We start from the raw sequence: 18494 nt of genomic DNA, 5'->3' as shown, positions 1-18494 counted from the left end.
AAACCAAACGGAAACTGGAGGTATCCCAAAGCAATACACAAATTAAAATAACACCAGAAGGTAAAGATACAAATAATAACAGTAAACACATTTTGCTCAAAAAGTACTTATAAGGACCGTTGGAACTCTGAGTAGAAACCAACAACAAAGTTACACCAAAACAACTATAGAAATGACCAAGCAACATAATATTAAAATAACACATTAAATAAAAACTCCAGAAATTTGGTTGATAGGACACAAGATTGTCCTAGTTCGTCACGAATTCCAAAAAAATACACAACCTGAATTTGCTCATCTCACAGCATTAGAATCATCAAAAATTACATTAAGATCTCACATCTCATAACACAATAAATGAAACGTTAACTTTCAGGCTAACCATATCTGTTTTGTCCTAGCCATTTTTAAACCCTGAATTTTACCTAGGAAATTAAATGACAAATTAGCTGATTAAAGATAATGTGATTACTCAATACTTATTTTCTTCATTAAAAATTTAAAAAAATGAGTGTCTGTGGTCCAGACGATCAATTTCTCAACTTAATAAACTTAAATGCTACATATTTCTTTGAACCAGAAAACAAGTAAACCAAGACAAGCAGCACTCATCTCCTACATGATGATCCAGGGGAAAGGGCCCTCTGGCCATTCAAGAAAACAGCCAACAGAAAAATATCTGTCTTCAGTCTAAACTCACGTCTTTCACCATTCTCTGCAAACCATGCCACAACACACACACACACACACACATAATTGTTGTTGTAAGAAATTCTGTAATGAATTTAGAAAATCCCTAATTTCATTCCAACAGTCTCTAAAAATTCCCTAATTTTATACCTGAGGTCTCTAAAACACCCTCATTTCTATCTACCTGGTGGGTGGTAGCCCCCGTAAATGGAATTCTTAACAAGTATCGTATGAAACTTTTAGTGCCATTGATTTCTCTTTTCTTTTTGATTGCACTGGTTTACGTTCTTGTTTTAATATTTTTCAGGTATTATGGAGTTGTCTCTCTCTTACCAATTTTCCAGTATTCAAATGTGTATGCAACTACACCAGAACTAAAGAATCTAGTGAGCAATAAGTCTTTTCAAGAAGAATGCTTGCAGTTTGTCTCAAAATCCAGTGAGTTGAAGTGATTTAATAAATGTTATAGTAACTGTTGTGGCTGCTTTATAAACATATTCTTTGTAAAACAAACGTTTTGAATAAATATAAGAAATTTAAATTATTTAAAAAAAAGGGTAAAGGTTGTGTTTTAAGTTGCATGGTTATGCACAGTGGCTTAAGGAAGTTGAACTTTTAAGATTATGGAAACTCATTGACCTCAGTTAGCTCCAAATAGCTTGAATACCTACTAAATACTAATAAATTGATTTAGGCTGAAGCTGGGATTGAACCACCAATCCTTATCATGGGAGAGTGATTCCTCATTGGTCATGGACACTAAAGAACTTTCTATGAAAAAGAATAAGGTAATATAGGTCTGCCTTTGAATCAAACTGTCTTGAAATACGTTTCTTAAAAAAAATGAAATTATATTACAATTGATGATCATGGGGGTTAGATGGATTTAAAGCATGCAGTAGAGTGATTTCCAAAAACTGTCGCAAATCAGTCAAGAAATTTGTTCCTACTGTACATACAACTATAGAAAATATGGAATACTAACTGTATGTAACATTTTAAATTTTATGTAGTTATGTAATCAGGCAAAATGTGTGTCTACAATTAACTACTTGTTCTACATGCTCAAAGTTACCAATTAAATTTGTATTGATATTTAGTAACTTACTTGATTTATTAAACACTACTATATTACATTTGCCACTTTAACAATTATAATAAGTTTTTATTTATTTAAGTTATGTGACTTAGTATGATGATTATGCTCATGTAGTCTATTAATTTGTAGTTTAAAGTTATTCCTTTGAAAAGTTCTCAAACTTGCTAAGTCAATTGATTTGGTTCAATTTTATTCTGTGCTGCATATTATTTTTGCAATCATAAATTAGTATTTTGCTTTGTTTATTGCAATACTAACCAAGTTTTTCTAATGATATCTGCAGGTGGCACTCAAGCAAGTTTGCGGGATGTGTTTGTTTTCTACAGCAGTATGACCCAGGGCACAACCTTAAGAGATCTGTGTGTTCGATTCAACCCATCTGCTCTTCATATTGATGAAAAGAAGCTTATCCAGTTTGGACTTCTTCACAAATTGATTCGTCGCATTCACAAAGTACGTTGCTATTTAATTTTTTATGTATAGTTAGTTGCTAGTTATTGTTTCTTCAGCCAGCTAATATAATTTAGATTCAATTTAGTGCCAAATTTTAATTTTATACTTTTATAAATAAAGACACGTGAATTTCATTTATTTAAAATAAAGGTGCATGTACCTATGTACGTGTGTTAGAAGTTATACTTCTTTTTTATTTAATACACTTTGATATTTCATGTGGACAGAGACTTTTCTCTTTTTATAAATCAGTTTACAATAGTAATTTTACTTTTTTTTTAAAATGAAAATAGGGCAAAATCTCATCAAGAAGTACCAAAATTCTGCTTTAAGGAGTGATAAAAGAGTGTGGCTTTTTTTTTTTTTTTTAAATTTTAAGTAGATAGTGACTTGCCTCTTTTTTAAAAATCTGTTGTAGGCAGTAATTTTCACCGTATTTTGAACGTAAAGTGAGTAAAATTTTGTCATGTAGTGTCAAAAATTTTTTTTAAGTGGAGGTAAACGGTAATGAGGGTAGTTTTAGTAATGTCATGTAGACAGTGACCTTCCTCTTATTTAAAAGGCCAGGTGTGCAAATTTTCATCAAGCTCTGCGTAGAACTGTTGATTTGTATAAAAAACAAACGTACAAATTGAAAATTCACTGTAGGTTCAACACAACAAAATAAGTGGAAGACCTGTATACGACTTACGGTCGAAAGTGCTTTCCAAGGCTGGTATACGTCTTTGAAGTTGGAGCTGGACAACATTTTCATTGTAAATAATAAAGTATTTAAGATTGAATACTGAACATCTGGATTATGTTTAATTGAATCATGTTCTACAACCACAGTGAATTTTGTGGCTGTAGGAAAACTACTTCATTGAAATAATTGGGGGTAATAACAAATATTGTAATAGAAAAATAAAAGAAACTCGGGCCTTTTAACATGGTGAATGCTGGTGACAACTGACTGCAGCAACCCTAGTGGCTTCGCCTGAAAAAAAAACAGTGAAATTCAAATTCCCATGTATTATAATAGGCAATCTCAAAACAGATTTTTTTCTCATCATTGAAAACATGATGTTATTGTGAAATGAATTTTCTGTCAATATATTTGTATTAAAACTGTGTATTCATAATCAAAACAAGTTTTCACGTTTATTTAGATTTCATTTGGTTTTTTTTTTTTTGTTTATCCTGTGTAGCAGGAAGTCTTATTTATTGTTTTTTGACAGTGTTAGCCAGTTTCAGGCTTTCTGTTTGTGTAGTAGCACTTAAAAATATTGGAGGGGAACAGTTGATATTTAAATATCTTGATGGGTGTTACTTACTCTAGGTATTGAACATCAATTTAAAAATTTTTTAAGTGATATTTGATTTACATTGTAATTTAAACACTTTCAAGTTACAGCATAAATCCTATTATTATAATGAAATAATATTTATTTTAATTTTTAAAATAAAGTATAAGCTAAGTAGGAAATCAGTAATTATCAGACGTTGCAGCTTTTTTATGGTTTTCACATGCTACAACTGTCCCTAAATTTATATTGAAGAGAAAGGTTTCCTAATTCCTATGGGTTCGTAAAAAATAACCGTTTTAAGCTTACATCATAATACCTGTGTTTTCACACTGCTGTTGCCAGTCATTGTTTACCCGAAATTGTGTATCTTTTTCTTTAGCACAACTTTAGCCAACTATGGAGAATTTAAAATACGCTAATTGTTCCGTTTCATATATTGAATTTTTATCCCTGGATCCTGAAGGCATGGTCGTGATGGCATGATCCTGTTGGCTAATTCTTGTGGTACATGAAGCTTGCTGTTTAAATTCAGTACGTCAGAAGATCCTGTACATAAAAAAATTATTCTGTCATGATTGTAAGTCAAATAAAAGGGATTTTTTTTTTCAACCTACAGTCATAATTCTTGCTTATTCCGCAGTTTCTTTTATGTGCAGAATCTTTCGACTTACTGAACTAAAACAGCAAGCATCGTGTACCACAAGATCTAGCCAACAGGATCATGCCATCAGGATTTTTCAACGTACTGTATTAAAACAGCAAGCAAGCAAGCATCATGTACCACAGAATCATGCCATTAGAATCAAGCCTTCAAGATCCAGGGATAAATTTGGATACATGAAACACCAGCCATATCAACCACAGAATATATGATGGCTGTAATCAAAGAATTATCTGGAAAGATGGCAAAATTCAATGTGTCAACTAAAGTGCACAGCATGTGTTCCTCATAGAAAATGAACTATGTTAACAATTCAATTCAAATTTTTGGCTCACATTAGACTCATTTGTTACAGTGTGACTCAAAATAGTATGTATTAAAAATAAATTGTAACAAAACAAACATTTCATAGTACATTTATTTATTCTGATAAAACAATGAAATATAAGCATTAAAAGTTCCTAACAATTGCAATACAGTTATTATTGAAACAAATTTCATTATTACATCTACATTGACTAAAGTTCTCCAAAAAAAATTTTTGAAAAAACCCACACTGGCAAACAATGAATGTCGGCAATTGCGTGAATACATAGGTATTGTAATGTAAGCTGTAAACTGTTATTTTTTCACAAACCAGTCAGAATTAAGAAACCTACCTTTTAGGGTTAATTCAGGAAAGTCTCTAGTATATGAAAAACATATATTCCTATTTATCGTGGGTAAACAATGAATGACGGCGGTATAAAAGCACAGGTATTGTAATGTAAGATATAAAATTTTAATTTTTTCACTAACTAGTAGGAATTAAGAAACCATCTTTTCAGAGTAAATTTAGGGACATGTGTGATGTGTGAGAACCATGTTTTCAGATTTTTTCTTTCCGTACTAAAAAGCTGCGATGTCCGACGTCCGATAATTACCAGGAAATCTTCCAAAAGCCCAAAAATATTTTTCTGTTGAAAGTATCTTAAAGTTGAAAGTTTTGTCTTAATCCCCAAAATTTGTACATTATCTAGGTCACTCTTTTTATTTACCTTTATGGTATCATGAAGTCTGTACCAGTTCTAGTTTTATCATGTAAGTGTTTGGTTTTAGGCAGTGAGAACAATTTTTTAAACTGTGTATAATTAATTGTATCATCTGTGTTGACCGTTTATGAAACTTGAGTTCAGTATTGATTATACTGTAATTTTTTATTTTAGTATCCTGTTTGGGTCAACAGCAGTTCACAGTGCAACAGGCTGTCACCAATGACACAAATCTTCACTGGCATGGCCTCGTATGATGAACTTTGTTGTGGTATGGAGATGAGCTACCAGCAACTTGAGGAGCTAGTAGAACATGATCCACGAATCCTAATTGTATGGAAATAAAGACCGCCAATTTTTGAAGTAAGTTGTAGCTGTATGTACAAGTGTAAAGAGTTACTTTTTTTGGATGAATATGTAATTTGTGTGTTTTGGCATGCACATTTTTTTAATGAAACCATTAGCAAGGCGTGTTGATGGCTAAGCCTTCTTTTTCAGGGGAACTTGATTGCTGGTTTTGAAATCAGAAGCAATAGAATCACTACCTCCAAGAAATAAAAATAAAAGTTTTATGTAAAGCAAAGGTATTTAATGCTCAAGCTTTGTAATTATGAAATTTGTTCTAAAATAAGGTTTTGGACACAGTCTAAAATGTGATGAACTTCTACCATTACATTTGTTGCTTTTTTTTCACAAACACCCCCTCCCCTATCTTAACTTGAAGTAAATTAGGATCTAAATGCCAATTTCATTGTTTTGAGGAAATTGAGTTTTTGATTTTGTTACGAGATAAAGTCTATTATATTTCGGCTGAATTTTTAGTTCCAGAGTATAAATATTTTTTTACATATACTTCATAAGTCAATATGTCAGAATTACTTAGAGTAACTAGAGTTATATAAAATTGAAGTCGTAAAATTTAGTTTGTTCTAAGTTCCTTGATCCTTAACATTTGAAATTGTATAAATGCTACAATTTATAACATAAATAATAAATAAGGAAAACAAGCTATGTATGATGACTGCAACACTTATAAGGAACATTGCAGGCATTCAACCCTTTATTATTTTATAGGACTACGCACATAGTCTTATTCTGGTCATAATACAATTGTTTTAAAAATGATGTGTATATCCTTTTTTACTTCAAGGCTTTAATAATTATTAAATGCAATGAAAGACTGTTTTATCTATACAAGCCTAATTTCAGTATTATTTAATGATTGTCATGGGATTGGAAGTTAATGTCAAGCAAGAATTAAGTTATTATTTTTAACATTGTTTTGCATTTGATTTTATTCACTATTAAGTGTATCAAGGTAATAAAAAAGAAGCATATATCAGTTTTGCACCTCCTATAATATATCAATGATTTAAAATTTTGACTTGCAAGAAAACTATTTGATAATCATAAGTTCATTGACTCAATCAGCCTAGAGTATTGAGGAAATGGCAACCAGATTTATGTAATATTTTTTAAATGATAAGTTAAATATTTGAGGAAGAAGGGTGATATTTAGTCCTATAGTAGACTTGATCCAGCCTTCTCTTTCAATACTGTATTGTGTGTCATGACCTTTAATATTAAGGTTGCTAACACTGGTTGAAAATACCATGAGTGAATCATTGAAGGAGTTTTGATTTTAAAGTATAAATAACTAGATTGTTTTTATATTTTTGTTTTTCAGAATATATACTATCTAGAAATGATTATCTTAAAGTTTTAGATTTATTTGATACTATAGTAGCCCAGTGTTCTTGTTCATGATTGTGCTTTGTGAATGTTTTTTTTTGCTTTGATTAGTCTTACATGTTTTGTGCTTGTATTTTTCTCACTACTATATGAAATATTTCTTGGGCAGTCTTGATCCTAATCGTAGCTGGGAGTCTTTATCCGGGATCAAATCTGTCAGTGGGAAGGATAGATAGCCAAATAGTCAATGTGACTGTCTACAATATACCGTATTCACCCGAAAATAAGACGACCCCCAATTATGAAAACATGTTTCAGGAAAAATTATAAACTCACAATCTTAGCTTCTTTCTTTTGGTGCCATTGCCTGGATTCACAAGAAAACATTGATATAAGCAATATCTGCATATATTTCTAAAATTGTCTTCTACAAATAACATTACACATTTAAAACACTGAATTAGGTCATTTCAACTGATTTTTTTTCTTTCCAGTTTCAGTTAATTACATTACACATTTTCCTCTTCTCCACTGTCACTATGATGATTATCATTTCCTTGTCTTCATTCTCATCGGTTTCACTGTCCAAATTCTCTGCATCATTCCACAAGAACTCATCTTCTGTGCCATCCATAGCATTGGTTAGGCAACATTTCTTGAAGCAATTCACAATAACATCAGGCCTGATCCTGTTCCATGCTGTCATGATCCAATTGCACAGTTGTGCAACAGTTGGCTTCTTAATTTTACCTGTGGGTGTTTTCTCATGGTTACCTGCTGCCAGCCATTGACAGTATAGCTGCTTCAAATTGTCCTTAAAAGGTTTGTTAACCACAACATCTAGAACCTGTAGTTGAGAAGTCATTCCACCAGGAATAACTACCAGATCTGTGTTCAAGTCTTGTATTTTTTTTTCACGTCTGATGTCAGATGTCCTTTAAAGGCATCTAGTACAAGCATGCCTCTCTGCTTCAACAAAGCACCAGGTCTTCTGCCCCAAATTATTCCTAACAAATCCAACATCAAATCATTGGTCATCCACCCTTTTGGTTGACACCTCACTACAATACCCTTAGGCATTGTTTTTCTCTTCAAAATTACAAATGGTGGCAGTTTCCTGCCATCTGCCAACACTGTCAGCATAACAGTCACTCTTAATTTTTCGTTTCCAGAAGTTTTAATTCTGATGGATTTTGCCCCACGATCATCAATTGTGTAATTTGATGGCATATCGAAATAAACAGGGGTTTCATCTGCATTCCCGATTTTCCCCATGATATAGTTGTGCGATTTTCGTAATTTAATAACATGTCTTTGATAGGCTGTCAACTTCTCTTCAAAATCTGCTGGCAGCCTTTGACACAACGACGTTCTTCTTCGAAGGGAAAACCCACTTCTCCTCATTAATCTTGTGCACCAGCCCCTACTAGCTTTGAAATCTCTTCCTGCAATGTTCAAAGTTATTGCGATTTCGCGTGCCTTTTGTTGGATAGAAATATAAGAAACTGGCATCCCATTTCTTCTCTGTGCTCGTACGAATTCCGTTACTTGTTTGTCAATCTCAGGGAAGTTTCCACGTCTTGGTCCACGGAAAGATTTTCGTGTTGAGCTTGCATTCTGTATTCGAGGCTTTTGTTTTCTCCAGCGCCGAACATTTGCCTCGGTAACACCATACTTTCTAGCTGCCACACAGTTATTGGTGTCTTCTGCATATTTCATAGCCATCAGTTTAAAATTTTTGTCATAACTGCGCCTTTCACTTTATTACAATTTGCTTTCACACTTGAACCTCGTTTTTCCACGTAGTCAGCCATAACGATTAACGAATGTAAAAATGCCGTCGTCACCAATAAACAATGCAATTTCCGTTCACCATAGATAAATATGTATCGTTAACATATGCCACTTGTACACGAAGTGTGTTCCATATTGACGGGACTACTGATCTTTCGCTTTGCGATGTTGGCAGCCTGGAACATGGCTATGGCATGCAGCAGAGAAAGTGTCGTATACACGTGCATATTGTGTTATCTATGAGCACGGCTATTGTTTACTTAGCTGCTTATATGCTTGTTGCTTAGCTGGAGTAACATTACGGCATTTTTAATGAGGAAGTTATGGAAAACATGAAGTGCTGCAATATTTGGCGTATGGGAAACCCATTGTTTGTGTTATATTAGAGGCTATGAATAAATAAATAAATGAATAAATAAATAAATAAACAAACAAACAACCTTTGTTATTATAGGTTATACAACAAAACAATCTTTAAAAAATGTTTGATCTCGGTTGTTAGATGACCCCCAATTTTTTGAATCCTCTAGAAGGAAAAAACTATCGTCTTATTTTCGGGTGAATACGGTAGTGTTGGAACGTTCAAAGCTAGCTCCATCGATGGATTTTGCTTGTTTTCAGTGTATGAAAGCATTAATAATTTAGGTGTCTCCAAACACCTTTGCTTCTGTGACAGGGGTCTATAAAACACTAAAATGCTTATAAGTTGATTTTGATAATGGAGGTGATATTGTTAGAGTGAGTGGAAGGATAGTTAGATAGTGCCAGTTTAAAATAGGTGCTGCAAAGAGCTGAGTGAGAGGCATTTATCAAAAAATAATATCTTCATAAGTTGTAAGCCTCTCAAGATGGTAATGAAGCTGATAGAACAGATTCGAGGCTTAGGAGTGGAATATAGAACAATACCTCCATCCAATTAGGTGAGATTATTTCTAGAATAGATATTGGCCTTTCTCTGAAGAAAAAAAAACAATACCCACCAGCCAGCCCATAATCCTGTAGTAGGCCTACATGGTTTTGAAAATTTATCTTTTTTTCCCCTGAATACATCTGAAACATTGATGAGACTGGAATGAAAACTGGATGCATACCATTTAGGCTCATAGCAGAACAAGAATCAAGCAAATATTGAAGGTTAGTATTTATGATAAGTCAACTTATAAAATGATATGCTTCTATTAAAAACATTATAAATAGCATTTTTTCTTTCCCAATGAACTGGTAAGATTGAATGCTACAAGTTATGGCAACAGGATCTGCAAGTGAAAAAACAGAGATTGGGTTGGATGACAGGATATAATTTTTTTTTGCCTTACATATTATAAGTAGCACTCACTATGCTCTAATTAACCCTAGAAGTTTTACTCAAAGCAACAGACTATTCTTTGTAATGATACCGTCCCACTTCCCTTAAAATTTAGTCACTGAATCTTAACCCAGCACATTATTGAAACTAATAATTTACGACGAAAGTGGGTTTGTGGGAATGTGCTTATCTCTAGACTGTGGCTTCAGACAACATTATAAGCTTATGAGTTGCAGAATTTTGGACAGTGAATTTAGACCTATTTATATATCAAGTTACTTGCACTCAAAACTTCCGAACATGCTACTCAAAATGGAGAAGGTAACTTGACTTGCAATGGGGAGTGGAGAAAGAAAGGGTTCTGTCAAAGTCTGCAAATTGTTTGTACAGGAAAATAATTGTTTTCAAGAGTGGGAAATATAAAATTTAAATGGGCAGTTAGAGAAAGCTTGGAAGAGGACCCTAAATGTTAGGGATTGGAATTGAATATAACCACCCTAAAATAAAAATTGTAAAATATATAAATGGGCAGTGTAGGAACAAGGCTTAATGGTAGTATCACCATGCAAAATGATGCCATAATGGAAGAAATAAATCATCTCTGTGGTAGTTGTTCAGATATGCATTGAAAATAAAATTTAACTAATCATAATGCTGGTCAGGTTGTTATGGTTGTTAATAATAATGTGAAAATATATTCCAAACAGAAAATATGTATTTAAACAATTATCTTTTGTAGAATTAAAATACTGTAAAAATTTTTTAACAGAGATAGTGTTGCTTCCAAAGCCTCTATCACAGGTCTAGATAGTTTGTTTTCACAAAATAAAAACAAATTTAATCTCAAAGACTTTATTAACATTATTTGATTTTAACAAATGCAAGAAAAATTAAATTGAAAGTTTTTGCTTAATGTACACACCTAAGTTTATTTCCAGCTTACAAAAATATCTCCCATTTGTACCTGCAAACCTAACCAATGTACTGAACGTAATGGGACAACAAACTAAATTGATTGTTAAACCATTTAACCAGGGGAGAGGGCATTAGCGTGGGTTGTTACAACCTACTTCCTCCAAATATTTATACTCCACAGGTTATGGGTGCCATGTCATTTTATTTTTGTGGCATTTTCATTTAACCATTTTACTGTGGACATCAATATTTTCTAGCCACGTGCCCACGCAAGATTTTCCAAGTCGATATTTGCCTAAGGGAAGATATTTATATTTTCACATAATATGTTAGTTGAATATGTGAAGTTCTTATTTATCAGTATTTCTTTTTCAAATGGAGAAAATATATCTGAATCATGCCATAGCCCAAAGTAACGCTTCCAGCCAGGGCTTCGCAGTTTAAGTGTGACAGGTTTTATGTTACAGACAATATTCTAGTGTGAAAGTTCTGTATAATCACCCGTTAGAACATGAAAAAATGGATATATTTTGAAAACATTTAGAAAGGGAACAAGAAAGCTTAAATTAAAAAATGGGGGAAATATATATATGTAATGATTCCTTTCAACAATATACCATGCAACATTTTGCTCTTTTTCAAAGACTTGTAAATTAAATTTTGTTTTTAATGTATTTTTCCTCAAGCACCAACTGGTATATGGTAATACAGTAGGCTTGTAACTTTTTTCAGCACCTTGTAACACCAGTTTTTTTTCTCCAAATGGAATTTGATACATGAATGTTAAAAAATATTTTATATTGTTTCAAATAATGGTTATTAATTGAAATTGTGAACATTGTGGCCATAATAGGTTTAGCGAGCTTGAATTAACATGTTAAATATTTGTAACCATTTAAAATCATTTTATAACTTGAAATGAGGAAAAATTGTATAACGGCAAAATAAAATTGATATGCCATGTCATAAAAACAAGATGATTTAGAAAATAAAACCATGTTTAGGAACCTATAATTATTAATACATATTTCCAAATAATGTACAAGATGTGCCACAGGTCTGCCAACTAATGTGACAGCCTTCTTGAATGAAACTTGAGACTGAATTATGCATAATATTGTATGTTAGATGTAAATATGTCATATCATGGCTTTATCTGGATATTAAAATATAATACTATAGAACCCTGTTGTAACATATTTTGAAGGGAGAGAGAAAAATAAAATGTTGCATGCAGATAAATGTTATAAGCAAGAACTAAATTTTTAAGATCTATTTTATTAAATTCTTTTAGCATGCAGATAAATGTTATAAGCAAGAACTAAATTTTTAGGATCTATTTTATTAAATTCTTTTAGATATATAGATATAAAGTATACTGACATGCCATTAAGATTTTAAAACAGTATTATTATTGTTGGCTATTTATTTATTTTTCTGTAACTAGTCATACATTTTCTTTCTTGCCATCATGTAAAAAAAGCCACGATAAATAGTGTGCTGCTTAGAGATATTTGCTTCTATTAGAGCATTATTTCTAGAAAATTTTATATTAAAATTAAATTATGGGTTTAGAAATTGCTCCTTTAATTAATTTGCTGTTTTTATTCAAATCAGTAGGTGCCTACTTATTTGATGACCAGCACTATGCAAAAATGATAAATAAATTTACTATTTTAAAGTTAATTTAATGGTGTTATAAGTAGGAATTTAAAACATTAAATGTTATACAGTAGAGTATCTTTCATCCGGATTCATGGTGACCTAGCCTAGTCTGGAAAACAGAAAATTCTGAATAATAAAACATGTGAACATAACCTCACCAAGACAATGTTTACAACTTGTTAATAATCACAAGGCTACCGGTTAATAGTTTCAGTATTCAGAAAAACAGTGGAACTTCATATTAAGAGAGCTGACAATGGCAAGAGATATCCTCGTTTCTATTAGTACTGGTAATAACCAAACACATGAAATTGAAATCTAGATTCCAGAACATTCCTAAAATGTCCTAATTTTACACTATATCTTGAAAATGGTGCACTGTAGTAAAAAATTTCATAGAATAAATGTTGTAGCAAATTTAATTAAGAGTTGAAAAGGTGTCTATGAATTTTTTTTGTATCTGTATTGGATTTTCTCTTTTAATCGCGAATAATATTGTCCGATACATGCCGGAGCTCAAAGAACTGCTGGGGTGAACATTGCTGTGCAAGGTCACATGGAGCGTAAAAAGAAACGGGAGAGGGAAGAAAGGAAGAGCGTTTGCCACCCTCCCTGATGTTGTTTCTGAAAGGAAATGCCCAAAATTGTACATGCTACTGTCCCATGCCACAATTAAGTTACTGCCAGGAGTTTTCATTTGTTTTCAACGCATATGCACACAAAAATTTTACACATGTATTTAGCAAATATTTATCTGATTTGTTAACATTTTCACGGTAATGTTCATACCTTCGGACTGTCCTACTTTATTACTACAGGAGGAAAGGGCGGTGGTCATCCACTCCTCCCACCTTCCCTCTAGCAACCTCTCCTATTCCCCAACTACTATAAGACAAAAGATATTTGAAGTGGATTTTGTGGAGGAGAAGCTCAGACAATATCACGCTAAACCTAGAAAATTTCCACAAATCGAAGATCGATAGCTACAATACGTCCACTAATTGAAAATTATTGGTTGCAGTGTTTTGCATAAACTGTTGCTAGTAATAGAGTAGTAATGTGTACACAAAAGGAATTTTGTTGGCACAGTTCAAAGCGAGTAGTATGTGGAATACGTGCTTCATGCATCACAAAAACTTATCAAGATTGACACAATGATTATGTCTTGCTAGTTTTGTGGTATTAAAATGGAGGGAGAGAGGTGGGGGGAGAACCATCAACATTGCGTAAGATATGGTCATGCTCGCTCATAAAACACTGGCCTCTAACTGAAAACCAGCATAGCAGACAGCAATCTGTGAAGGTGGAGAAGGGCAAGTTGTCGCCATCAAACGGGAGCGCTAAACAAAAAAATAGAGAGACCATATTTGTCACCAGAATCTCGCAGACTTCCCTTCTCCATGGCTGCTAGTGAATGCAGCCAAACAAACGAGACCGGGCATGTTGTTTGTCAAGTCCTGCCCTCTTTCTTCCCCTTCTCTCCTAGATTGCTAGAGACAGCAGTCAGTCCCCCAGCCTATCCATGCACTGTCACGCTATGTAGTCTTTGTGTTTACTGCGCAAATGTTTGGTTTTTCAGCTAATGATTTTTTCTCCTTGTTTAAAGATGCCATTTAAATCACTCGTACTTACGAAAGGGCTATCATGAAAGAACTTGTAATTTTCAGATAAATGTAACATCATTTATGCAGTCAAATGTATGGTGCATTACAAAACTGTATAACTTCAAAGGTCTCATACTATTCCATACTCGTATTTTTTTTTTTTCGAGGTTCCACTGTAATAGGTCCGTGGCCTTTGGCACAATGTGTCACAAGTGCTGGTATCACGTGATAAAATGTACAGGCGTTAAAATATGAAGTTTAAGTCATTCATAAAAATGTGTGTTATTTAGAATAGTTCCGTGTTTGGATGTCCAAATAAACTATTCTCTACTGTATACAGGAATTTTATGCATTTTTCTTATGAAGTTATAAGCAGGGATCCTACAAAAGCTTATACTGTAGTTAGCATTGACTGTTTGGCAGATAGAATTGAAAATGTACAATGGGAAGCATTTATCACCACTCTTCTGTTTTGAACAACGATTACTTTCAGGATAAAGAAACTTTGGTGTGATAAATAATCTCATACTAAATGTGAGTTGTTTAGTGTGCTTTACGTTCAAATCAAGTGTTGTGATTAGTTAGAGAACACCACTATTCTGTTAGTAGAAGTAAGATATTTTTTTGTAGAGATTGTGTGATAAATTAATGATGCTACTTAAAATGTATTAAATGAACTTAAACAATGTCTGTCCCATACTTATGATTTGGTTATAGACTGAACAGTTGGATCTCAGTAGCATTAAGGGGAATAAAGTCTGATGCAAACAACTTTTACTTGTAAATTTTTTTCAAATCCCTGTCTAATTGCATCCTTTCCATTGTGTAATGTGGATTAAGAATATGTGACATAGAGCGAGAATAATATTTTAGCTCTAGTTTTGTTGGTACATTCCCAGCACAAATTATAGAGTAATGGCTAATCTTCTGCTGCCCCATCTCATGAGAGATTAGATCAGCTTTAAGCTGATTAATTCTGCTGCCACACAAAAGCACATTGATGTTAAACCCTGTAAAACCATGTTCAGAAGTTTCTCAATGGTATTTTGAAATTTTGAGTACTAACTGAAAAACTTATTAAAAGGGTAAAATTGTACGTATTTATAGGTGAAGTGCTACATTTTTAAAACTTATTATGCAATTAATTTTTGTAAGTGAGATTTACTTAAAATGAGGGTTTTACTGTACTTGCTTTGGGTGTGACTAATTAAACTCAAAAGAGTGCTAACAAATATTTCTCATAGAAATATAATAAAACCAAGAAAGCTATTTTTGGTATAAGGCAAATACTTGTATCCTATATTTAATGGATATTTGAAGTAATTACTTTTATTATGGTACAAACAACTTAGTATACACAAACTTGACAAAACAGTTGTGTGGTTAAAATGTGCAGCCATAAGGATAATTTTAATAAAATCCTCTATAGATGCTTTTTATAGTTAAAAACAATTAGAATTTGTGTTTTTTTTTTTTTACTTATTACACCACTGTCTGCAATGTAGATTTTTTTTTCAGAATTTTTCCTTGACAAACAGTGTAAAACTGCATTAAATAAAAATTTAGTTAAAGGCAAAATTGTGAAATTAAAAAAAGGGTTTGGAAATATTTGTAAAGTATGTGCAAAAATTATTATGGTAATGGTTATAGTTTAATTAACTCCTTTCAGTTTTCATGAATTTCTGTCTCACACAAAATATTGATTTTGCTAAATAACATGGAGTTGCAAAATTTTAAATGTAAAATGTACTTTGAAGAAACACAATATTGGTTATTTTGAGCTGCCATAGAGTTTGTGATGGTAACAAATGTTACACTTCTTCACATATGCCAGTGCTAGTTTTCACTGTATATATAGAGAAACCACAAGAATATACAAGAAATCTGAGTATACACACACAGAAAAACAAGCAAAAATCAACTGATGTCCAAGGTTAACTTTAAAGACAGCACAGAGAATACAGTGAAAGGCATTAGTTGGGAAAAACATCACAGCATAGACGAACACGGTTGACGACGAGAAAGTTGTAACAAGAACAAAAACTACAAACAACAAAGTAACAGACAAACCCAACAATGATATGAATTGGATACAGTAAAACTCGCTTAAAATGCTTTAGAAGTTCTCACATAATATGTTTTCCCACCTGATACGTTCACAAAATGATTCCCTTCATTAATCACTTCCATTCTTCCTATTTTAAATGTTTGCATTTGTAGATGCTTCCCGCATATAAAATTCAGCTTTCGAGGAAAAAATTAATACAATAATGCTTAAATTATCTTTTAACTACTAAACCACATTTAATCATTCAAATTTTGAACATTTATTTTCAAAGAATATGATAACTGCACATGACTGGCAAAACCATTTTCACAAGCCGCACAATGTTACAAGTTGAGTTGTATTTTTTGACCAAATGTCTACTTGCATTCGTATAGACTTTGTGAGGCTGTTCCATCTATACACCATTTCCTTCACTGGAGGCATAACGTCTGACTAATACACAGCATACCACCAGCCATTCATTGACCTGTTGGCATGACATGTGACAGAACAGGCTTGGCAATTTGTGGAACTTAACACAGTTTCATTGTTTTTTGAGCGCTGTAGTAACAACTTTTACATGATAGACGTAATTGTTAAATATTTGAATTTATGAATCTTTCTATGATTGGACTTTTTTTTAAAAGGTTTTCTATCCCTGTGGTACTTCTTAGGGGTGATGCCTCGATAGAGTGTATGCATGTAGACCAATTACGACATTGATAGGTCGCCGATGGCATGCAGCACACGCTGTCTGCCTGGTGCAGACATACATTTGATAGCCTGCACTCTTTCGTTGTTAGTGTGAACGATAGTATTGTGCTTTGGGTATGCTACGTTAGTTTCATCTCATTGGCAATTTTTGTTTGGTAGTTTTTATTTACAAATAATATTTCAACTAAAAGTGGGACTAAACAAAAAATTAAAATAAGTGTTCAATGTGTAAATTCTCTAACGTAAACTTATATTAAACACACCCCAATTTGTGTGTCTCTCTCTCTCTCTCTCTCTCTCTCTCTCTCTCTCTATATATATATATATATATATATATATATATATATATATATATATATATATATATATATATATATATACTGTATATATATATATATATATATATATATATACTGTATATATATATATACTATATATATATATACACACACACATATATATATATATATTGACATCGTCCGGGCCTGCGGCCCCTTTTAAGTCCGATATGCCACCGCCCAAACACCACCCACCCTCCATTCAAACCTCCCGTGCGTACGTGTGCGTGCGTGTGCGTGCGTTGTGTGTGCTCGCCCGGCAAGAGGGCGCTGTCGAGCCAGTGCGCCGCACCCCTAAAAACATAAGTAAATATAATTGTGTTATTTGTTTTTATATTCCCTAAGTGCAACGTGACGGCAGATCGGCCGGGAGGGTTTTATGTACTTTTATTATAAAATAATGTATTAAAATATCATAGCGTTTCCGGACATTCCTGAGGAAACCCGAAGTCAGACAATAATTAAATGTTCATTTTATTAATTATAATATGTATTATTCTTTTCAAGTATTCATAAATTGTCACATAATTTTTAATTCATTCTTGTCATGTTAATTTAGTTTCCCGTGGCACGAATTCGCAAATATCTTTTTTAACGGCAATTGTTTCGGCGGGAGGACACCATGTTAGTCGAGCGAGCCATGATCTCAGCCCAGCCCGCCACCATGAACGACCGAGAGAAGACGTGCCAGCACTCCGGGGACCTCACCGTTTGTTTCACCGCCAAGTAATTCTGTTTCAATTTAATTCCGTATAAATCGTTTTCTTTTCGTCCTCGGAGCTCATCTCGGTCGGGGGACTGTATAACTAATTGTCTTACGACCAGCAACGGTCTTTTCTCTTTTGTAATACGTAATGTAAGATGTGACCACGTGGGGGACTTCACACCTAAACCGATTCGTGCCGCGGGCGTTTTAAACAGTTTCAATCGTGTAAGTTGCATTCACCGAATAAATCAGGTGTGTAAATCAAATGTATTATTTTCTTATTTAAATCTGTTTGACCACGTGGAGTGTGACGGCGTGTGGGACGCCTGAGAGCCCACTGCGTAAATAAAAGCGTGCCCGACGCTGAGAGCGGGCAGGGATTCGTGCTAGGTGTATTCAGGGGGAAATTAAAATCACGCCTCACATGGGCGACGTCATGACCCTGAGAAAGAGTCTCACATAGGTCCGTGCGTGTGGCACGGTGGCGCCCATA

The 18494-nt window shown here is 33.3% G+C and overlaps 1 protein-coding gene across 3 annotated transcripts in view; it reads left to right on the top strand.

The window, feature by feature from the left end:
* LOC134529679 (GATOR complex protein NPRL2-like) overlaps positions 1–18494 on the top strand; it is a 64430-nt gene that overhangs the window by 37068 nt on the left and 8868 nt on the right. The window contains exons 7-10 of one of the 3 annotated variants that reach the window (XM_063364027.1): positions 998–1128; positions 2073–2242; positions 5395–5583; positions 5719–15558. In XM_063364027.1, the coding sequence (XP_063220097.1) occupies positions 998–1128; positions 2073–2242; positions 5395–5565 (472 nt within the window). In that variant the 3' untranslated portion in view covers positions 5566–5583; positions 5719–15558. Of the gene's footprint in view, positions 1–997; positions 1129–2072; positions 2243–5394; positions 5584–5718; positions 15559–18494 lie in introns of those variants that run through there. The other 2 variants (XM_063364028.1, XM_063364029.1) reach the window with 2 other exon arrangements.

This window comes from Bacillus rossius, chromosome 2 (assembly GCF_032445375.1).
Source record: "Bacillus rossius redtenbacheri isolate Brsri chromosome 2, Brsri_v3, whole genome shotgun sequence".
NCBI classification, from domain to species: domain Eukaryota; kingdom Metazoa; phylum Arthropoda; class Insecta; order Phasmatodea; family Bacillidae; genus Bacillus; species Bacillus rossius.
This window is presented reverse-complemented; position numbering and strand designations above follow the sequence as displayed.